The sequence below is a fragment of the Epinephelus fuscoguttatus genome, linkage group LG6 (assembly GCF_011397635.1).
Source record: "Epinephelus fuscoguttatus linkage group LG6, E.fuscoguttatus.final_Chr_v1".
NCBI lineage: Eukaryota > Metazoa > Chordata > Actinopteri > Perciformes > Serranidae > Epinephelus > Epinephelus fuscoguttatus.
This window is the reverse complement of record NC_064757.1, coordinates 34,461,675-34,486,089: the sequence shown is the minus strand read 5'-3', so window position 1 is coordinate 34,486,089 and position 24,415 is coordinate 34,461,675. Positions and strand designations below refer to the sequence as shown.

General features: G+C 40.8%; 1 protein-coding gene across 1 annotated transcript in view; it reads right to left on the bottom strand.

Moving 5' to 3' along the window:
- The window catches only part of si:dkey-215k6.1 (transmembrane protein 132D), a 427,077-nt gene that overhangs the window by 24,514 nt on the left and 378,148 nt on the right, over nucleotides 1-24,415 (bottom strand). The window contains exon 7 of the mRNA XM_049578414.1: nucleotides 5,902-6,107. Coding sequence (XP_049434371.1) covers nucleotides 5,902-6,107 — 206 coding nt within the window. The remainder of the gene's footprint in view (nucleotides 1-5,901; nucleotides 6,108-24,415) is intronic.

The following is a 24,415-nucleotide window of genomic DNA, read 5'->3' as shown; positions in this document are numbered from 1 at the left end:
ATAAAGTACACTGTGTAAAAAACCAAGCAATAATATAATTACATTATTTTCTAATTATATGTGAAAATTTAAAAATAATTGACACAATAATATGAAAATTATATACTTGGTGTAATTCCCCAGCTGTGGAGGCTGAATAATAAGTGCGGAATAAAGAAATAAAATGAACCTGAGAATACTTTGAATACACTATCAGTGTTAAAACAGAAACCCTCACTGTCTTGCTCCCGAATGGAGGATCTCTCTTTCTCTCTCATACACAGGCACACAAAGAAATACACATTCTTTCCCCTTCGCCTCCCTCTGTGTAATATCTACACAATACCACAAGCAGGCAGGCCCACACCGGATCTTACAATCACACAAGAACACACACACACAGCTACCTTTGTGTCCTATAACTGTCCCGGAGTGTGAAACCCCGGTAATATTACAGGAATTCTCTTTCCATTTCCCAGTGTCCCAGTTGCACATGTGTCTGTGTGAGAGTGTGTGCTTAATAGTGCTTGTGTTTCACTCTGTGAGATAGGCTAGTAGTTAGGGGAGATAGAGGCGTGTGTGTGTGTATGTCTGTTTGTGTCTGTGTGCGCACATAGGGGTAGAGGCTATCTGAGCAGAAATTGGCAAAATTGAAAAATAGGTCCTGCAGAACAAAATGGAAGGGCGGCAAGATGGGGAACAGAAGCAACACATACGCACAAATAGCCACAAACACACACTCTTACATGCCCACATCCCCACGCACACACACAAATGCACAGTCAAACATGGAGGCACAGAAGCAGGCAGGCATGCACGCAGAGAGAAAGAACACACAGACCAACAGGAATGGGGTTTTTATAACCCGAAAATGAAAGTGCACATGCATATTTTAGCTGATATTTAACTGAGTGTGTCTGCTACAAGTTAGTGAGTGTATGCTGATATTAAAATCTGAGCCTTAAGTTTCCCCGTTGTGACTCTGAATTTGAGTTCAACAAACTAAGTTGGAGACTGTGTATCTAAATGTGGCAACTTCTTACTTACACATCCCTTCTCTATACTAGAGCCAGAGTTTCTTAGATGATATAAAGCATTTTGGTACACATGCAGAGCTGAACTCAAATGTAGCCAGTGTAGTTTTGTCGCATGCTTGGTGTCATAGTTCCATCCTCAGTTGAAATTCAAAACATTTTGGTTTTCAGTCAGTCAAAAGATTTGATTTTTATATTGTAGACTGTGAGAAAGAGGGGGAATAGGAGTCATAGAGTACACAAAGGTAAAGAAAAAAAAACACAATAGAAGAAAGAAAAATAGAAAGCAGAGAATATACTTCTGCCACGGCTCCATAATAATTTGTATTTTAATAATACCAATCTAAATACACAGTGAAAGTCACAGGTTACATGTTCATTTTTTTGTACATGCAAGTAAGTGCAGAGTCTCGTGAGTAAATAATCTTAGTTCATAAGGTTTGAACAACCCATATATTATCTACCTGGATATGCAGCATCTGAATCTTTACAACTACTGATTTTTTCCTTGATTCATGGGCTGAATTTCCACCACAGGGACTCTAATGCCTTATGTTACCACCTCAATTGGAAAGACTGTCCCAATCCGGCCTGATCAAAAGGTGTTTTCAATCAGGCTGAGAGGGGTGGTGTAAACCTTTGACGCTCTGTTCAGTAAGAAAACATTAGTGCCTCATAACCATATAAATGCGCAATCTGATAATTTCTCATTGGTAAAAATAAATGCATTCTCTCTGCTTATGTTTGAGCCAAGTGGGGGTGATATTAGGTGACATACAGGGTGTGTGTGCCAACATGCCGCAACAGCTGTTTCTACACATCTCCCTTTTCTGACTTTGACAGAGAATCATTCATAAATTCAAAAATAAAAATATTTAGCAATCTCCTAGTGCTATGTTCTTATGTGAGTGCTCTTTGATTTTGAAACAGCAGCCTAATGTAATATTGTAACAGGCTGCAATGTGGCGTCACTGGACATAACAATCATCAGTGGTTATAGGTAGCAGTAGTTTGCGTATGAAACATTTAAGGAACATGAGTAAATCATAACTTCTACAGATAGTCTGCATGTATGGTATCTGGGGGACATATGTACCGTAAAACGTCAATTAATAGCCCGGGCTCAAAAAGGCTTATGTTCGGGACAGGCCTTAATTTCCTTTCACACAAAACTTTTTTGGACAACGCTTTTGATTCTTTTGATCTGAGGAAACTTACGGACTAAAGGAATATAAATAACTTACAGGGTAATGGAGGAATGGACACATCATTTGAGGTAGCCAACAACCTGCTTTTATATATCCAAAGAACTTCTAGAAAAAAAAAAAAAAATTAACTTCTTGGCAACGAGATCAGGCGTCTAATTGAGTTTATTTGTTAAAATGTGTAGCCACATCAGGCTAGTAAAAGAGACTGGGCATTTAATTGTGACCAGGCTTTTAATTTAAGTTTTGCAGTAATTTGTAGCTACAGAGAACAACCTGGGTTACATATACGTTACCCCCGACTAAATTGTATTGACAGGCAGCACCACTTCTCCCTCTGTACTTTGTGTATTGAATGAATTAAATTTTCTCAGAAAGGTTGGAAAGAAAACATATCTCCCTCTTCTGCTATATTCCCAGCAGATTAGGCGCTTCACGGCAGGCAGAATCACTTTCCGTAAATCGAAGAAGTTATATTCTGATTAAATGCTTCCGGGCCTGTAAACACACATCTTATCAGAATGTTTTATATCTCGTTCATGTAAACAGTTCAGTTGGAATCTAATCAGAATGATTTTAATTGGACTGGAGAAAATATTATCCATGTAACTGCAGCTACTGACAAATTAGACAGAGGAAGACATTTATAGAATTGTGGGGAAAGAAATAATAGATGGTTTAGTAAGGAGTTGGTTTAGAATAAGTATATTTCTAATTAGTTTCTACTGTGTAATATTCATCTGAGATTTTTCTGTCATACTGCAGGGCAAATGAAAGATAAATGCCCTGAAGACACTTCTACAGTTTCTACGCTTAAGCGCCAGTTTACTGTACACAAACACAAAACACTGCGTAGAAACATAAACAAGCATGTGCATGTACACACACACAAAAGTATGGACACAAACTGACACTCACGCCCCAACATCCGGTAACTGATCCACCCACTTGCACTGTCTCCCTTTTGATAGAGGGTGTGCATGTCTGTGTGTTTAAGTGACTGAATGCCTCATTCAGTGGCAATGATGCTAAAGCCATAATAGTTGTCATCAGTATAGCCAGGCAGGCCTTGACCTCATAGAAAATTATAGACTGGCTGGAACGATATGTGCTCTCAACTGCTCCATTCAATAAGCACTATATCACACACGCATGCACGCATGCGCGCGCACACACACACACACACACACACACACACACACACAAAAGACAAAGACACACCCATTCACATTCGCACATTGCCTCGGCTTATTCTTTCTTTTCTCTCTCAGTCTCAAAGAAACACACACAAATCCTCAGATTCATCATAAAAGAAAATTAAATGCAACAATGACTCATAAAGCCTCTGTCTTCTCTCACATGCTGAAACTCAGTACTTTTTTTTGTTGAAGAAACAATCTGTATTGACTGCTTTCAAGTAGAACAAGTGCAAGAACCAAAAGCTAAGTTCAGAGTTTATCTTCCTGTGCTGTATTGTCTGCTCTCACACATACAGCAGAGTACCACAGTTTGCAAAATACAACAGGGTTGCTGTGACAGGAGGTCCTGATTGTACCAATAATACTTGCAAGATGTTACTTAAAACTAGACATGTAGCATATTCAGTTATGTTGTTGTTAGTGTATGCTTATGTGTGGGTTTGGAGCACACAAAATAGCTATATGTAACATTTCAACATCAATGATTTGGTTTAGTTTATTTGCACAAACGTGTTCAAAAAAGACAGTAAGAATTTAAAAAGTTTGAACATTGTGCAGGCGAGGTTAGAGACCAAAGAAACCTCTCCTATTAAATAACAATATTCATTCATTCATTTTCCGTAACTACTTATCCTGTTAGGGGTCACGAGGGGGCTGAAGTCTATTCCAGCTGACATTGGGCGAGAAGCAGAGTACACCCTGGACAAGTCACCAGACCATCACAGGGCTGACACATAGAGAGACAACCATTCATGCTCACATTCACACCTGACATTTCTTTGGACTGTGGGGGGAAGCCAGGGCACCTGGAGAAACCCACGCTGACACAAGGAGAACATGCAATTTCTGCACAGAAGGGCTTTCCCACCCTGGGTTTGAATCAGGCAACAATGCTAACCACTGCACCATCATGCTGCTAAATAAGAATATTCATACATAAATAATAAAGAAAAAGACAAAAAAAAATGCATAACTGTTTAAAATTTCAAGACAAAGACAAAACCAAGACTAAACTGAATTTGATCAACTTTGAGACTTGAATATACATTTTATGCTGACGACAAATTATTCTACCTTGTGTTACCTGTTTTTATTCATTCATTCATTTATTTAGTGTGTTTTCAGGTCTCCTATCTTGGCCTTGCTGGATTATTGACTAGAGCAAAACCAATAAATCAGCTGGGATAATATATTGACAGATAACATCTTATTGCAGACCTGTTAGTACCATTGTATATGCTGGCCCTTAATTAGCAACAGAAATGCCAAATATATGTTTGAGATTATTTTGAAACATTGTCCCTGCTCTAGTTTGCCCACTGGAGAGCACTGACATGTTTATTTCTCAACTCTAAAATGCCCTCATCAGTAAAAATCTCAGAAAGAAGTTTAAGGGATTCTTAATCAACTAAAACATGTTTTTTGCGGCACTAAATAGAGACATTTGCCTCAAAAATATAAAAGGCATGAATTCAGGTGGACTAAATAGTGAGAGATAATACTAGAATATGAAAATGCAAACTGACACCCACATGCTTATACTCTCTCTGTTTCCTTCATTTCTTCTCTTAAAGCTGAGGCAGTTTTATTTGGTGTTAAAAATCCCACAATAACCTTTGAACATATTGTAATTCAAGTGTTCTGAGAGAAAAATAGACTTCTACACCTCCTCTTGGCTCTGTTCTCAGAGTTAAGAAAGTCTAGGCCATGACAGGAGATTTTGGCCAGTCACAGGTCATTTCAGAGAAAGACTATTCCTGTTGGCTGATCTGAAAGCTGGATCCAATGAATTCTGCAGAAAAAGTTGCTGTTCCAACGTTAGCAACAACTGCCTGCTGCTAATCCAAATTTATGTTCATATAGCTTACATTAGCTAGAGCCTCGAATCACAATGTGTCCTCCGCCTCACTCCACTGGCAGCAGCTCTGGAGATGGACCCCCACTCAGAGGCTACAGCAACCCACATTCAACCCGTGCGAGGAGGACTGGACTGCTTGTGCCAGATCTGCAAACTTTCTGTTGCTGCTGTTACACAGGTCAGACCTGGCGCTGCCTCTGGCCACCAGCCCACTGTAACTGCCAACGCTGGGGTTGGCGCTGGCCGAATGTGAGCTACAACAGCCGCTGACTGAAGGTCCGTCTATTGAGCTGCTACCCACATGCCCCCCCGCTGAAGCGGTCCACAACAAAAGGGGGTGAGGCGAAGGAATTGATACAGGAAGAGAGACAGAGTGAGGTAAAAAGAGGCTGAGCAAATGCACTGTGTGCAGTTCTACAATAAAGTAAGATTAAAAAATGTAATGTAACGTAACATTGTGTTACAGTAGTTACTGAAGTATGTGCATATGCGTGTGCTCATCTGGGGCTTTGGAGAGAGAGAGGAGAGCTGCAGGAGGAAGGTATATTTTCCAATTCTGCTGTTTTTCTTTTTGTCTTTTCCAGAAAACTGCATACCCCAGCTATAAAGTCATACAGGTGATTTACCTCTTGTTAGTGACGATCGGTACCCTCCAGCCTTTAACCTGGCTCAGCTCAGTATCTGACACGTCTATCTGCAGAGGGAGCTTGGGCACCCAGACGGTGAGCTGCAGCTGGGCAGAGAGGTGCAGGTAGGTGAAGTTGACCGCCAAAGACTGCCGGCCACGCATTTCTTTACCATTCACCAAAACCTGGTCACAGTTTGGGGAGACCTGAAAAGAGCAAAAGAGGAAAGTTGGGATTGAGTTTTGGACAACGTGCATGCAGAGTCTGACATTTCTGACTGACCTCAAACAGACATAACTCGGTGATTTCCGTGGAAACAGATGCAGCCCCTGTTGTGCATACCTTAAGCACAGCTTGGAGCAAGTTTTGATCACAACATTCGTGCTCTCGCAGCCAATAAGATATTTTGTCTCTGATTACTTACATCTTTATTCATCCTGTAACGCGCTTTGGAACATTGTTTTGCAAAGTGCCCTAGAAAGAAAGGTTAATAATATGCCTCTGTAGCTTCTTCCTGCCACATCGGTGACATTTCAGGTTAGTGAATACCCTGGGAGCTCAAGTCAGCTCCACCAGTCTGAAGCAATGTATTAAATGTGCGAGATGTAACTTTCTAAAAACAGTGAATTACATTCATTTTAAGACATTAGTATAATTGCTTTGAACACATAAGCCCACCCATGAGAGTACTCCCAACCTTTGCACTGCATTTTAAACTGTGCGCCAGTGGCTCAGGAGGAGATCTGCTCTTAAACATGATGAGGGCCAGGGGGCAAAAAGAAACATTCACTTTCTACAAAATTATAGTCTTACATTTGACAACACTGACAGCAGTTAGAGACTATCATTTCTCGAAACCACCTCACTGTTTTGCAGTAATTAATACAGAGACAAACATCGTTTTGTTTTTTACAGTTATAGCAGATGTTTAACAACACACTGTATGACATGTTTAACATGAATCAGTCACAGCCCAGCTAACTGCAGTGATAAAAAGTAACAAAGAACGTTTACTCAAGAACTATGGTAGCTGTATTGAAAGCAATTTTGTGTAGTACAAATCAATTGTAACCTCTTTGCTACCCCATTAATCAGGACCTCTCTGATTTATCTGGTGACCCAGAGGAGGAGTGCAATCCCAAGGGTGGAAACCACTGGACTACACCTACTGTAACTGTATATGAAGTAGTTCAAACTAGCTCTTGAGCAGCTTAAACAGTAAAATACTAATTACACACTTTTTCATCAGTATTAAAGACCTCCTCCATCTAGTGAAAAAAAAAGAAAGTTTTTAATCTTGTTAACATGTCCACATGGTGTTTTTATATGCTACAATCATGAGCGAAATACACAGTCAATGCCATGGCTGAGCATTTCCTCCTTGGAACTGCAGTGTACCAATGACAGTCTCAACAATGGGGATTCATACTTCCAGGGTTTGTTACATCACAAACCAAAGGAACCAATCCTGTCAATTTGTTGGGTGGGGCTCTCAATAACACTACAGCAACACAAGGAGAGGCAAGTGGCAAGTTAAGTTACACTTTCACTTCAATTGAGCCGGGAACAAGGATTATCAGATATTAGAAACACATTAGCAGCTGTTTGATGACGTATTAAGCTAAAGGTTGTGCCTGGAACACCTCTAACTGGAGGTGCCCAGGAGGCATCCTGATCAGGAGCCCGAACCACCCCAACTGACACCTTTCAACAAAAAGGAGCAGCGGCTCTACTCTGAGCTCCCTCTGGATGTCTGAGCTCCTCACAGTAAATCAGAAGCTTTGTCTTCTGGCTCAGCTTTCTATTCACCACAATGGTCCGGCACAGCGCCTATATCACTGCAGATGCTGCGCAAACCCGCTGATCCATCTCTTGCTCCATTCTACCCTCATTCTTGAACAAGACCCCGAGACACCTGGACTCCCTCACTTGGGGCAGTAACTCTTCCCCAGCCATTGTGATGAACAGAAATTAGTTTTAAAGGGGTTAATCAATCGCATAGTCATATAATGTATACCACATCAATCATGGGACATTTGCAGGAATTTTACTTTTGAATTTTTGATTACATTTTGTTGATGATCCTTCTGTACTTTTTCTTTTGGATTTTGAATGCGAGGCTTCTAAGACAAGATTTGTATTAGTGTTTTTACATTGTTATACAGGTACGCTCAGTAAAGTCAAGCATCTCAGTACTTCTCCCACTGTTTGTCTGAAACAGTAGTGCTCCTCTGATTAACAGTTACTTATGGCCTCATATATCACATGTCTGAAACCGTCACTCCGGTCATAACCAGTGCTGCTCATTAAGATTCTGGCAAAAAAAAACCTGTTTTTTTTTTTTTTTTTTTTTTGGACTTTAAAAAACGAAATGCTGACAGTGATGGTAAACAGTGCACAAGTAATGATTCATCCAGACTAGACAATATGGATTTGTTCATGGTGTCTGCTCACATACAGTTTTTCAGACACAACAAAGACACAATACAATAATAATTGTGACTAAATAATTGTTCATTGTCTCAAACGTTTCATCATAATTGGCCAATCCTGTTGCAACAATAAATTAAAGACTTATTATCATCAAAACACTGTAGACTGTATTTGTAATAATCACAGGCAGTCAAGTCTGGGGAAAACGTCTTGTTTATCAACCTTACTGAAGTAACGCACTGTTCTTAAAAGCACCATTACGTGTTTCTCCATAATTATGGAAATGCACATTAGAACAGTTTTATTCAAATCCAATTGATACTGAGGTGCAAAGCATTTATGTAGACACTGGATTATTATGGTTGTATTTCAGAAAGTGGACAGCACCCTTAAAGACACTGTGACAGGCAGAACAATGGAAAAGCCAGGATTTTAGTCAGTTTCATTTTCACCCTCCTGGCTTGTCTGAATGTGTGACTGATTGAGATGACAGTGTTTGGACAAATCATCCCATGTGTTTTACCAACAATGGATTCACGCAGGAGGGAAGCTGATTATATTCAAATGTAGGCATAATGTGATTTTTGGGAAGTTGTTGTGGTCGTTGTACTTTATCTGATTCTGCATTGTGCATATTATTTTAAGGCAAAATGTATATAATAGTTAGGGCCTGTCTAGGACTGCTAATAGCTGCATCCTACAGTGAAACCATATAGTAAGAAATAGTAATGAAAGTGTCAATTAAAACTAAATTCTCTCTTTACAGCAAACAAGATTGTTTTTCCAAGTTCCTTTTCGAGAACCAAAGATCAGCAAGCATACAACAAATACAAGGTTATTTACAATTTCTGTACAAACATGTTTAATGCCATTCACTTCTTGCACGTATGCTCACTCATTATCTGTAGGTGTCATCGTCTGGGTAGGTCAACTGAGTCATCAGCTGACTCATTATAAAACAATAGCACAGCAACACACCTTCTCTGTCAGTCTATAATCTTACTGCTCCTCATTTTAAGTATGTCGTAGTTCTTTCATGCTGCCGTCGTGCGCGCCCTCCACCTCTCCATCACCACCCAGTCTTTTCGGATTCATCAGCCTCATCTGCCTCAGCAGCCAGCAGCCTCAGAGTCAGCAGCCATCACCATCACCAGTGTGTGGACTCCATGGGGGGATTTATCTTGCTGCCGCTCAGATGTGTCTCAATCGCAAATTATCTCCCTCTGGTGTCCAAGTAACAAAGACTAATGTTAAATCTTAATCAGCACATCTGTTAATTTGTACACTCATATTCTGTATTACATATTATCTTTACTTCACTCTCCTGTCTCTCCTGATTGAAACGGAAATACAGTTATACTTGGCGCCGATGGTGCTGCTCTTAAGATGCTCCCTGGATCACACAAGCAGCATGCGAAACCAATACAGGGAGTGCAATGCAGAAAACACAAGAGTACAAAAGTGGGCCCAAAGCAAGGCACAAAATACCCCTTTAACCTTTAAGCCATGTTAGGACTCTGAATTACAAAGGTTTTGCCAGCAGTAGCAGTGGTGTGTGGTAGCATTAGTGTCGCCAGTGTCAGTGAGTAGGTGGCCATATTTAAATGGACCACCTTGTCGTGAGAATGGGCTGTGATTGGTGCATGGCTGTTTTGAAGCAATGATCCAACCAGCTAGCTGTCAGCACATGACTTCCATGTCCTGCATGAACTAACGTAGAGCTTCATTTTTATGTATTTCCAAATGTTTTAGAGGAAAAGTTTATATTTTGTCAAGAAAATTATACTTTTACTGTCTGGATCCTTCTGCATGCATGGGCTTTAAAACTATGATTGTACCATGTATACTGATATGAAGAATCCTTACTGAAGTAATCCAAATGTCCATTTTTTTTTTTTTTGCTGCAAAACTGTGTTGAATCTATTAACTGTCTTTTTGTTTTCCTGTCTGTCCCTCCTCCTCATTATTTCTGATATTTTTTTAATCATTCCTATTCCTGGTTTATAACCTCCCCCTCTTTCTATACCCACACTTTCATTCCCCTTTTAATCTCTTTCATCTCTCCACGCTACTCTTATCCCTCGCACCTCATTCTTTCTCCCCACCCCTTCCTATTCCACTCTCAGCATTACTTTTTACACCTTCTGTCTGACTGTCTTATAAAGTCTGTCTGACTCTATGTTTTTCCACCGTAATTTGCAAAACTGCTAATTTCCATACACTCACAGGTTTAGCCTTTCCTTCACCTTGGTCCAGCTACGCATTCATTCTATTTCTCTGTTTTTAAATGTATATATGTATTTTCAACATTAATTTACCTGGGGTAGAAGTCCCTGGTGTGCACGCTCTCTTTCAGCAACACCCTCTTTCATATTCATCCAGTCATACACATTCATGCCAGGCTGCTGACCAGACAAGGCGCTTCACGCGCTGAATTTTCTGGAAAACCATGAAATTTGTGCATTTCTTGTTGACTTCTCAAAGCCTCAACTTTCCCAAGAAGGATTTAATCTGCCAACTTTTTGTCTCAACCTCATTTATTAACAATTATTGACAGTATTTTGCTGCCTTTTTCCGCTAAATTTTGGAACTCTTAAGATGTCATATCCCGTTTATTTATCAGAGTGTATTTCTCTACAGTTTTTAGGAGCCTTTTAGGAGTGTGGTACACTGTGGAAAACTAAAATATGTTAAGTAATTTTTGGGCAGGTTTCAGTATTTGTAGATTTTTTACACCATTTTTAAAATGTGCAAAATGTACCCTGGCACTTCTACTCAGCTTCTTCTATGTGACTGTTTTCCAGTTTCTTTAAATACTGTCTTACTGCTCTCACATCCCCTGTAGAACCATTTCTACATCAAGATATTTTTCTCGGGACCTAATGGAAAAACTACAGGAGGGTAAATATGGCGCTCACATTCATCAGGTCAAACTATGAGTCCAATGGGAGGCTCATGTTGCTCTGTTTCTGCAGAGACCTGGCCAAGGCAACAGCACACAAACACCACATGAAAAACATAGAAGATTTACATATATGTGTCCAAATATTGAAATACCTACACACAGTGAATAACCGACCAACCGATTCATCATTGAACAACACATTCTCACTCCGACTTCGTCACATATCGACATTTGGCCATGGACTGTCCATGTCCAGATACAATGTGCAAGGTACCCTCTTTCAAAATAAATGCACTACGCTGGTGCAACACTGCAATTTTTTATCTTTTTTCCTTCAACAGCAAACGCACATGGTTACATTTAGCCAACACTTGCATGTGGTTGGGTTTAGGCAACAAAAGCATGTGGTTAGGATTAGGAAACTAGAGCAGGGTTTGGCTTTACAATCTTATGTGAGGCAAACATCGATCTCACAGGTGAAAGTCCCATTCACCACAACTCCCACCCACCCTACACAGACTTTCGCTGCCTTAACTTGCGTTGTTGTCCCACTGCATTTCCCCCTGTCCCAGTGACGGCGATGGGCCACGTATCATGCTGACATGAAAGGACAGCTTTTATTGTCGGTGTTTGATGCCGCAAGTCACTGCCCAAGAGCTGGATTTCAACGACTTTGGAGTGAGACCGGGTTGCATTGTACTTTTGTGAGCTTTAAAACCAGGCAAAGAGACCACTTCTTTTAGTTTCAAGTATTTTCTTCAAGGTTATTTCACATGAGGAGAGCAAAAGCTTTCTTTCCCAGCTCAGTTTTAGATGGATTACTGAACGGGCCTATTGGGTACAGGGTCAGGGACCCTAAGTGTCAGAGCCATCCTGGCCTTCACCTGCAAAATGTTGCTCAAATGAATACATACCAACCAGGTGGAGACTCAAAAAGACCACAGAGATGCAAAGGAACTACAGAGAGAGATACAGTATAATAACTATAAAGAGACAAAAACAACCTCAAAGAGAAAGAACCACAAACTGAATACAGGTAAACACAAAACAATACAAATGAAGGGTCTATGCTTGCTTTTAAAAGGAGCGATGTCAACTTGCAGCTACCACCAATCAAGAAGGATGTAAAGACTAAAAAAGTTTTTGCCATTAAAATATTGACTTCAGGTTTGTGCTGATTATTGTCAGGCCCAGGCCGGATCAGCCTCAGAATTCCCTATTTCCCTGATAAACACAAACAAGCACACACACAGCACCGACACACACTTTGTGTGGCGTGACATTTTTTTTCCCGGCTTCCTCGTGAAACTCTTTGATCTCAAAAGAGGTTAACATTTTGTACATAAGAGCTAAAGCGTTTCCTCTCTATCTCCTCTCACCTTTTAATTTCTTTCAATTTTACTTTCTTCTCTGTGCTTCCGCTCCCAACATAAAAGGAAAGGTGCCCAACCCTTCTCCTCTCTGCTTTCAATTTTTCTCTTTCTTGTCTCCCTTTAACTTTCTTTATATCTCCCCCAACATCCACTATTTCCCTCTCTTGACCCTCTCCTTTTCTTTTGTCTCCACCTTGCCCCCCCTCCCCCATCGCACCGTCTCCCTCTTCATCTTCCTCTCTCTCTGAAACCTGATTTACCGCTTGTTAACATCAAAGGGATGTTAGACTGTTGGTGCCCTCAAACTATTTCTCCAAATCATTTTTATATTCCAGGTGTAAATCAGTGTGAAAACTGCACTTGGTTACTGTGGCAGGGTTCAGTCTCCAATGAAGGTATAAGACAGCAGAAGTCAAGGGAGTGCACAATGGTTCTGCTTGAACTACCACTGTAGTCATTGTCCAGGCTCGTCATTTCTACCACAGGTTTGCTCAATTACTTCTGCTCTATGGCTGAATGCCCCAAAGGATCGTTTTAGAGAAATCAAGTTTTAGTTCGTTTTGTCAGCATTTGAAAAGTTTGAAGAAACGGGCTTGGAACTTTTCAGGTCAGGAACACAGAAGTTTTGCATTTTACGAAATACTAATTTCATTCCACCGCAGAGGGACGAACGATGAATATAAAATGCATGCAGGGTGATTACGTGAAATACAATGAACGATCTTAATTCTAAATACAAGGGTGAAAGTATGTTGAAATATATGAAAGTTACTTACATTTTAATGGTATGTATGGTTATATAATATTTTTGTGACAAATTATGCAAAAGATTCTATTTAGAGCAGCCTAAATCAATATTTTGATTAATTCTTATGACTATGTGTAACATCCCAGTTGGTATTTGGTTAAATTTAGCTTGTGAAGTTGGATAACCAAAATGCAACGGCATGACAATGTCCAAATTCCAACAGCAAGTTGACGTAAGAATATTGATGACAGGTGACAATGATATATTCTGGGTTTTAAGTTGTGTTGTTAAGCAACCAAAGTCCACCGTCTCCCACACATTTCAAGCTAACGTCATCTTGATGTAGAATAACATTTAGTTGTGAGGAATGGAAAACTAAACTCAATCGGTCTCATTCATGAAACGTGAGCAGAAGGAATTTGTGTGTAAACTGTTTGCAGACGGAAATTTACGTGCATGTCCGCATTCATCAATATTTTAGTAGCTACACGCCAATTATTTGAGACAACACTTTTTTTTTGTGGCTTTTTGATCATTTGAATTATATGTTGTATTAAACAGAGCTTTAGGCTATTAAGATTCAAATAATTTGAAGACGATGCATACAAAACTGCTGTAGTCTATATGTTATCCGTATCATTTGTTAAAATAAATGTTAAATAGCTCTACATTCCGACAGCCATCACTGAGTTTATCCATTACGCACAAAACATCTCTGGTTTCCCTCCCACTTCATTCAAAACCCCACAAATGAATGTACCACGGAGACAACATTAACAGCATCTGTTACCTCCCTCCAGGCCTTCGCTTTGCCTGTCCCTGTCACACCACTACTAACTGAAGAAAATAAAATGTTTTTTCTTAAGTCCGCTTCACCCAAAATTATTTCAGTCTCCGCTTCGGAAAAATTCTTTTTCTTTCCCTCTCTTTCTTTCTTTGCGCCATGACTGACAGGTCGACTGGAGGCACCAACACCTTCTTATATGGTGGTCATTGGCTATTCATGGGCGGGGATTTATGCTAATTGCTGATTACCGGGAGAGCGCTGTCACTTTACAATGGATTGGCATTCATGATCATACACACGTGTTTAGGATCAAATCTGAATTTCCCGCGGCATTCCTGAATCCGGAGTAGGTTTTTAGTAGCGTAGGCTTTTATGTGCAAATCTACACAGAGATTTACTCACTTTTCATGAATGAGACCCATTGTGCCCACAGTGTCATAATGTTGATGTCCACACAGTGTGAAATTCTAACATTGTTAAAGGGATAGTGCACCCAAAAATGAAAATTCAGCCATTATCTACTCACCCATATGCCGAGAGAGGCTCTGGTGAAGTTTTAGAGTCCTCACATCCCTTGCGGAGATCCCAGGGGAGAGGGGGTAGCAGCACAACTCCACCTAATGGAGGCTTACTGTGCCCCAGATTCAAACGTCTAAAAACACATAATTGAAACCACAAAATATCTCCATACTGCTCGTCCATAGTGATCCAAGTGTCCTTAAGCCCCGACATAAAAAGTTGTTTGGAAGAACATCATTTGAACTCTGTTTTTAGCCTCATTGTAGCCTGTAGCTCTAACTGCCTCTCTGTGCACTGCACTCACGTGTGTGCGCTTGAGCGAGACTGTGAGACATGGGCACTTCCTTCATGTGTGTTCACATGCTTTTGCTGGTCTCGTGCACAAGCGCACACATGTGAGCGCGGAGCACAGAGAGGCAGTTAGAGCTACAGGCTACAATGAGGCTAAAAACAGAGTTCAAATGATGTTTTTCCAAACAACTTTTTATGTCGGGGCTTCAGGACACTTGGATCACTACGGACGAGCAGTATGGAGATATTTTGTGGTTTCAATTATCTGTTTTTGGACTTTTTAATCTGGGGCGCCATCGGCCTGCATATGGGTGAGTAGATAATGGCTGAATTTTCATTTTTGGGTGCACTATTTTCATTCCAAACAAAATTTAACATCTGTCCAACAAGAGACCAGCAAATTTCTGATGTCATACTGCCGTCCAGTGCCAACTGGGATTAAATGTGTTATTCATATGTAAAACTGGGGCAATGCAGAGTGACTTTGAGAGCTGCTTCACCTCTTCACAGCTGAGCAGTTAAATGTATTTGTCTTGCTAAAATGAAAACAGATTAAGGTTATGTGTTGCTTTTACCCATGGGCAGATTATAAGACAATGGACCCCTGGCACAGATATGCAAAAGGCCCCACCACCTCTCCTACGTGAGACATGGAGACCTTGTGGTGGTTTTGCCACTTTTGTTGTTGTTTTTGTTGCTGTTATGCATCTTTTTGTTGTTTTTCGTCTCTTTGAGGTTAATTGTTTGTCTTTTTCTGGTTGTTTTGTGTCTGTCTATAGTCAATTTGAATCTCTTTATGCTTGTTTTGACCCTTTCTTTTAGATTTGTGTCTCTTTGCAGCTCCTTTTCATCTCTTTTTGGTCTTTTTTGTCTCTCCCTGGTCAGTACCTGTTAATTGGAGTAACATTTTGCAGGTGAAGGCCAGCGTGGCCCCCTGACACTTTGGGCCCACTTTAGGCCCATTTAGTAATACATTCATGCTTTTACCTTCCAGCATTATAATTTGTGCTGTGTCTGAAAGTCTTGTGTTGAGAAATATCTGCAAGTTTTGTTCCTTGCAGCTTTTTCTTTATTTTAAAGCTTTGACTTTATTTGAAATTCTCAATTTCTTTCCTCGTCCTTTTTTATGTTCCAATAAAATCACTTTAAACTTTTTGTAGATTGTTTAAGCTGTATTCTATGTGTGTGTGTGTGTGTGTCCACATGGCATAGAGCTGTGGAGCAAAGTGCCAAAACAGACTCGCAAGAACTGCCAGAGACATGATGTGGAGATGGCGACACACAGAGAAAGAATTAACGCATGAAGACAAGCAGACAGACAGACAGACAGACACACACACACACACACACACACACACACACACACACACACACACTGACACACAACACAAACATACACACAGCTGGGGACCTGGCAGTGTAACTGCCAAAGGAGAGGAGAGTGAGCTTGTTAAGTGATGCTGTCCGATCTTTTTATTAATACACGTCAACTGTTTTTCTGACTGAACAACCTGCTTTTATGTTTCTGTGTTTGTCATTTTATTTATGACTCAGTCCAGATTCACAGTAATCAGCAAATCACTAAATCAGATTAAAAACAGTGCAATGATATAACAAAGATTGATTTTTCCCTTTTCCTGGAAAGAAACACATTTGTTTTCCTATGATATCAGCTGAAATGTGAGTGGGTGTGATTTCTGCCCATACCATGCCTGATTAAATCATACATAGTTAAAGGAACAGTTCAACATTTTGGGAAATACGCTTCATACAGGGAGTAAGATTTGATGATCATTACCACTTTAATCTCTACATATGAAGCCAGAGTCAGTAGGCAGACTGGAAACAGAGGCCTGGCTTCAGAGGTGCAAAAACACATCTGCCAGCACCTCTACAGCTTACAAATTAACATGTTGCATATTGCTTATATAACAACAATTTGCTGTCTTACTAAGCTATGCCTAAAGGTATACTATGCAGGATTTTCATAAAAACAATGTAGACTCATACAAGAGTAATCCCTCTTATTCATCACTTATGACCCATTAAGTGTGTGGCAGTGAGTCTATCTGTAGATACTCTGCCCTCTGCTTATATTTTCTTATTTTGTTCTTATTTTGCTGTGCTCGGGCAACATATTCTCACTCCAAACTTGTCATTTTATGTCTGTTACATGCACTTCTTGTTTTCACAGGAAAATACACAGTGTCTGCTTTTTTATTTCCTTGTGCAACAAACACGTGGTTAGGTTTAGAGAAAAATCACCATGATTTTGCTCAACATTCATGTGGAAAGTGAACACCAGGCTCCTGGGTGAAAGTCCTGTGTTTGTTGGACCCATCCACCACGCTATAGGGAGTTTCCAGCTCCTTAAGATACATTTTTTTCCAGCGGTGTTATATACTGACACCACTTGATGGCGTGTCCAACCCGGTCTCACTTCAAAGTCATCGAAATCTGGCACTTGAGCAGTGACTTGTTGCGTCAGACGTTGACGAAAAAAGCTGTCCTTTCATGTTGGCATGCTACGTGGCTGGTTGCCGCTATAATTTAAGGGCGTCCGGCAGCGTCAGGGGGAAATGTGGCGGGAGAAGAACACAAATATAGGCTGCGGTGAAAGTCTCAGTGGGGCAGGTGGGGCAGTGGTGGATGGGTCCAACAAACACCAACTTCCCCCCAGGAGAGCGGTGTTCATGTCCTGTGAGATTATAAAGCCAAACCCCGTTCTTTTTTCCTAAACCTAACCACATGCGTTAGTTGTTGAAGGAAAAAAACATCAATTTTAGGTGTTGTACTGACGTAGTGCATTTACTTTGAAAGACACTGTATGTAAATGTTAAATTTCCTGTGAAAACGGAAGTGTATTTTGAAAGAAGACAATGCATGTAATAGACAGAACTTGACACTATGTCCCAGAACGTCAACAACAAACGCACCCAGGGTACCTTTCCCATTGTATCTGGACATTTAAAGTCCATGACCAAATGTCGATGTGTGACGAGGTCGGAGTGAGAATGTGTTGGTGCATTATACTTCAGCAAAGAATGGTTTTTCTCGTCGGTGTCTGATGCAGAAATCACTGACCAAGTGGAGGCATTTGACGACTTTGGAATGAGAATAAGTAGGCTTGGGATGTTCCTGGGCACAGTGTTCAGGTGAGATCAGGACCTTGTGAAAAAGTAGTGACCAGGCAGCACGCATCAAAGAAGACACGATGAAAATTGCAGACAGTGCTGAAAAAACAAAAATATAGAGGTTGGCTTCCACTTTTGCTGGTGATACTTTGTACAAACAATAACTGACCATTCCTGCATTATTTACCTTTATCAACTACTGGGCCTAGTATCACAATCAATCCAGAGACTGGTGGCTGGTATCAATCTAACTCTAACAAATGTATTTTCCAAAATGTTAAACTATTCCTTTAAAGTCTTCTGTTTTAATAAGTGTTAATTTATGCCTTTCTGATGGTTAGTCTGGCTCCAATATACAAAGAAGACCACTAATACCTTGATTTTGGTGAAATAACTTTACAGCAGAAATGGCTTCATACATCAAGTGTTTGCCCTGTTTCCGTCACAGACAGTATTAGATGAAATTTTAATGGCTTCCAAAGAAAAACAGGGCAGAATAAAATAGAAACTTTAACATGAGACATTAGTTTGTCCCCATGGAGTCTGAAACAACTTCTAAACATGAGCAACCAGTCACATCCAGTTTGGAGAGAGCGGGACACAAAGGTTTTAACTTCAAAAAGTGTTATATCATTGTGGTTAAAGCAAGACTCATGCATTTCACAAAAATAATAAACATGATTTTACCTTTAAAAATTCAACACAAGAAAAGTTACATGCATCGGAAAAACAAAATGCATAAACTGTGAAGGATTCATTAATATTATTTCAAATTATCTGTTATTATTATAATTAATGAATGGTTTTAGATGGCTGCTATCAGACATGCACACACAGACACTCAGGAAGAAACACACACACACACACACACACACACACACACGGAGAACAAGTGTATTGGTGTTTTTGCAAGTAAACAGCTGAGTTGGAGGTTTGAGGACACTGAAGAATGGATTTAATCTCTCTGTTTCTGAGAAAGACACAGAGGAAGAGAGAGAGCAGGACAAACACGAGCGGGAACGAGAGGGAAAGCAAAGCGAAAAAAAAATTGAAGAGACAGAGAGAGCGAGGAGGGGAGGTAAAAGAAGAGCAAAGGAAAGGCGGCGAGGAAGAAGTAGCAGGGGGAAAGTAAAAGTGTGGATCTCAGCAGTTAGGACTTGTTGAAAACACAGAGGCCGGAAAAACTGTCTTCACCTTTATCAAAATACCACAAACAACGCCACAACAATTGTACAAACCTCCAAAGACAATTGCTGAAAACTTTCCTAACTTCTCAGCAGCAATTCAAGCAAAAGCAGACAGAAGGCTGAGCTGTTTAAAGTGTTCTTCGGTAGAAGGTAGCGGCTGAGTCCTATTCACTTTTTTGACTTTAAAAGGAAAGATGGACACACAATCACACACAAACAAGTGCAGAGAAGCAATGCAAGGAAAAACATGGTACTTTTAATGCAAAATAAGATGGTGAGTGTGTTTTATTTTTATTTATAAAGTGCCAGAAGCTATTACCTTTTCTTATCACTGTACACAAACACCTGATAAGCTATAAAATGTGCTGCTGTTGCAACACATGCTCAAACTCCTTTATTAGTGCAGCAGTTTGACAGCCCACATTTTAATTCTCAAACACTTTTTGGCTTTTCTTTTAAACTATAAGTACACACTTTGACTCATAATGATCCCCCTACAGTTAAAATGGGACATTATGCATGCAGGAACCTCTGACCCACAGACCTCAGGCTTGTTTCGGAGAACATGTTTTATTCTTGACTTTTTTTGTGCAGAGGTTAATTGATGGTCATGTCTCAATATGATGTGTGAGAACATGCAGCCCTTGTAACAAGCCCGCTGCTTGCTGTGAGCTTGCCAAACCACCTGCTGCTGTTTTGGCGCCATCCCCCAAAGGAACCTCTGCTGGTTCTTTGAATGTCAGACCCTAAAAGCTACGGTCCTGTTGGTTGAGAGGCACCTGCGGCTCGTGTTGCATTGTACTAATTTGTTTCTACCGCTGTTACCACCAGGCATTTGTTATCACTTTATAAACCATTTCATTTTGAAATAATTAATCAGATCCTGCTCATTTCTGGACTGTGAGGCACAATGTTACAGACCAGCGCTACCAGTGCTACCAGTGTACGCACATTTCTGCTGCACAGCATCTGCTTTACTTGATCATAACAATATTCAAATATTGTATTGTATTTTTAGTGCTAATGAGTGTTCAAGGTCCAATAGTGAAGGTGGAATTGACCCTTCGCTAAGTCCCGCCCCTGGACACAAATTGACCAATCATAGCGTAGCATTGGGCCGGCTCAGACCAGGGTCCGACAACAACACAGCTGTGCTCCAATGACTCTAATGCAGTCTTTTCAGATTTCCTTCATTTTCAGGCTGGTTTTGTGGATTTGGAGCTAAATGTTGTGCCTGGGGCACGTTGTGTATTAATGATACTCGTTACCTGGAGAGGTTGGAAAAAGATATATGTTTCTTCTCTGTTCCAAAACCAAAATCACACCCTGAAAAGTGTAGGGTTAGCTAGCTAGCTACTGAAGATATAGCCTACTGAATGTATACACATGCTGCTTTTGCTTTTTAATGATTGTAATACTTAGACCGACCCTGCTGTACAGGAACCAGTGAAGGGAAGCAGGTACACTTTGCTCATATTGAACCAGCTGTGTGTCATCACAATACATGTGTGTAGTACATGTATCCATGTATTCCTTTTGCATTCGGGTTGGAAGCCTTACCCGAATAAAAATGCTCCTTGTAAACACCTCAAACTGAATGAAAACAGCCACCCGAAAGAAAATCTAATCGGGTGCACAGGGGTGGAATATTCCTTTTCAGAACCCGAATGGAAGAATTTTTCTGTCTTGTATACACCTCCTACCCGATTCCAGCCATTCCGTTCTTTCTGTGCATGCTCGTTTCCTTGCCCTCTTGGTGTGATGACGTATACAGCGTGCATATCAACGGGCTGAACTTGTTGCAATCACCGGTTTCCATTCGCCACAGCACGGTCCTCTATTTCCCTTCTTCGACCTTCTACCTCCCTTCTCCTCCTCAACAAACGAAATATTAGCAGAACAAGGTTGTTGTCGTACTGCTGCTTCAAGAATATAAGCAAAACAAGCCCGAAAAAGGCACTAAGAATGGTGTTGTCAAGCATCTTGTTATCCAGAGCGAGGACTACAGTGTTTTCTTCTGGTATAAGTAACATCCACCCCGCCCCCTATCCAATCAGAAACCTTCCCTGCCCCAAACCTTGCGCAGTCCCAAATAAAGGCAATTGAACTGATCTCCTCTGTAAACCCTCAGTCGGAATGAATATTTCCCACGTAAACTACCTGGAAAAACTTTAATTCCGAATGATTTCATTCAGATTTATTTCATTCTGAATTAGAAGCCATCATGTAACCGCACCTAGTGTGTGCAGATTAATGTTGTTTGGCGATGGAGGGTTGGGTGCTGGCAGTGGCACACTGTTCATCTGCACACACTGTGATGACACACAGCTGGTTTGATATCAGCAAAGTTTCCCTTTATATTCATTGTCTTGTGTGGCGATCAGCAGTGATGTGGTAGTTCACTTTGACACTGTGATCTGTAGCCTATAGTTCGGCTTTAGCTTCTAACTATCTTTGTCTTTTTAACCTGTTGTTGCTGCTGAGTCAGTTTGACATCCTGGATATATCCTTCAAACACACACTGTAGACCCCTCTGTCTGCTTCTCTCTGGAGTCACTCTTTCATTTCTCCAAAAATATGATAATACTCCTTCAGGGAGTGCAGTTAGTTACAGTGTGGGCTCCATGCTTACTGTGACAGCTTGTTGGACCATCACAAAGGGGCGGGGCTTAGCTTGTGTAATTGTTTGTAATATTAATTGTTCTTTCAACATCATGCTGTGTCTTGAATCTGTCCTGTTAGTCTTCAGGTGTCCCCTTTTTAATAATGAGTACAGACTATCGCCGCCTGCTCCTATGGAGAGTTATTTCCTCTCATGCAAGCGCTGCAGGTGTTGGTCGCTGGCTGTAGTCTATGTGGTGTGTTCAAGTGCAACTTTTTGCCAAGACACAAGCTACGTGAGGCGACACAATAGTCAGCCTTCATTGCCATTAGCTCTTTGATGTCAGTTTGGTGTGTCTGGGCCTTTAGGGCCAAAACACACTACTGTCAAACGGCGCAGTCAAAACAGCCACCTCTATTATTTTGTAAGCACAAACCCCACACCGGTGGCGGCTGGATGCGTGCAACACTCGATGCCACTGTCCTATTTCCAGCCTCACTCCTCCTGAAAAAACGCAGCAGCTCGACTCCTCTCCTTACCTCTTGCTGTCGCTATCTCTCTGTCTGTTTAAGAGTAAATGAGGAGAGACTAGATGTTGAGGTCGAGAAATATCCCAAGCTAAACAACCCACAATCTTGTCATTATAAAGACCATGAGAATAAAAGTGTAATGGCTGTGGAGATCAGCTCTTCAGGTAAGAAATCAAGTTCAGTTTCACACATGATTTTAAGTTAGTAAGTAATAACTGTGTGTGGTCTTCTCTTCGTACACTACAGTGCAACAATTCCTATTGGTGCTGGGGGCGGCACTTGATGAGCACCATATGATTCATGGTGGCTGCAGTGTGTTTGCAGCTTTAGAGTTGTCACTTCTGGCTTCAAACAGCTCCCACAACTCAGCTACTGAATTTTGATTTGACTGCATCTGTACTGGGAAAACACCAGCCACATTCTGCTTCTCTCTGCATGTTAGTGTGTTTCCTTTTCATATGTTATCAGTAGAAAAGTTGTCAAAAGTTGGGTGAGCATTCCTGTGTTTTGCCCCATCATTAGGCTGCAGCATGGTGCACCTTTGCCACATCTTATTAAAGACTAAAACAATAAGCTCCAGACCTAATGTCTCCAGATTGTGTCGAACTCTCACAGAATCTAAAACCTGCCCAGAGAAAACAAAACAGCAAAGAAAAAACAAACTCTGCTCGCTTTTTCCTGGTTTGTGGTGCTGCATAAACTCATACTCTGACTATGGAATGAGCTTTTATCTTATTACACTCCTCTTGCACTCAACTCCGCTTCCCTTCCTCAAAAACCTACTCAGGAGTCCCAAAAGTCACCCACCCACTCACCCCCATTTACCGGTGATCTCCCCAAGCTGAGTCATTTATTTAAATCCATATTCATCTCCCTTCAAGCTAAGTGATTTGTCTGAATTTACAGTTACTTCTCTCCCTGTCTCCCGTCTATCTCTTATAGTCCCAGAATTTCCCTATTAGTCTCTCTCAGATGTATATTTTCTCCCCGCAACGCAATCCATCCATCTCCCTCACTCTCTCAGGTTTCATCTTGTGATCTTTTTGCTCTATGTGTTTCACACTCCCTCTCCTTCCCTCCCTGCCCATTTCACTTGTTCTCTGCCTCGGGCAATCCAATCCATCTGACTTTAAGAATCATATCATCCAATCAGGGCCCACTCAGTAGACAGGGGCGGGCCCTGAGGGACAGACTAATCAACTCTCTGATGGGATTAGACCTCCCACCTGTCCGTCATTTAAGAAAACCCACACTAGGCCAATCGCCTCTGCACATAGTTTCATATGGCTGTCGTTTAGCTTCCAGGTTTTGTTTTCTGTGTGAGTGCGCGCACACACACACACAGACACACACACATGAGTGCACCCATTGGCAGCCTGTAGCCCCATATATTATTGTGATTTGGCTCAGATAATAGACAGCTGATGGAGAGAGCAGTTGGAAGATCACACACACACACACACACACACACACGTTAGCAGCATATCACTGGGCCTGTCATTTTGGATTTGGAAAAGGGGGGAGTAAAATGTTCTCTAATGGCCATTTGCACTCTGCTTTTCTCCACAATAAAACTGTCTAATCAAGAGAGAGAGAGAGACACACACAGAGAGGGAGAGGGAGATAAAGAAAGAGGAATGAATAGAGAAATAAAGAAAAAAATCCAGTAATGCAATAGGAAAAAATGGAGAGAGTTATAAAAGGTTAACAAGAGAAAACAGCCAGGAGGTGACACAGCAAAAACATAAAAGATACAGGAAGAGAGAGGAGGATAAAGAGATATACAAAAAGAAAAAAAAAACAAGCACAGTGGAAAAAAACTATAAACAAAATATGAGCTGATGTAAGATAAATGATGGCTCTCTACTTTATTGGGTTTTTATTTTTTGCACCAGAAAAGGTGGATGAACTGGCAAAATTTGTCAAAGTCTTAAATGCCACAATCTTTTCTAATTGAAGTTCAGCATGACAGCAAGGCAAACACATTTCTTAAACAAAGAGCATT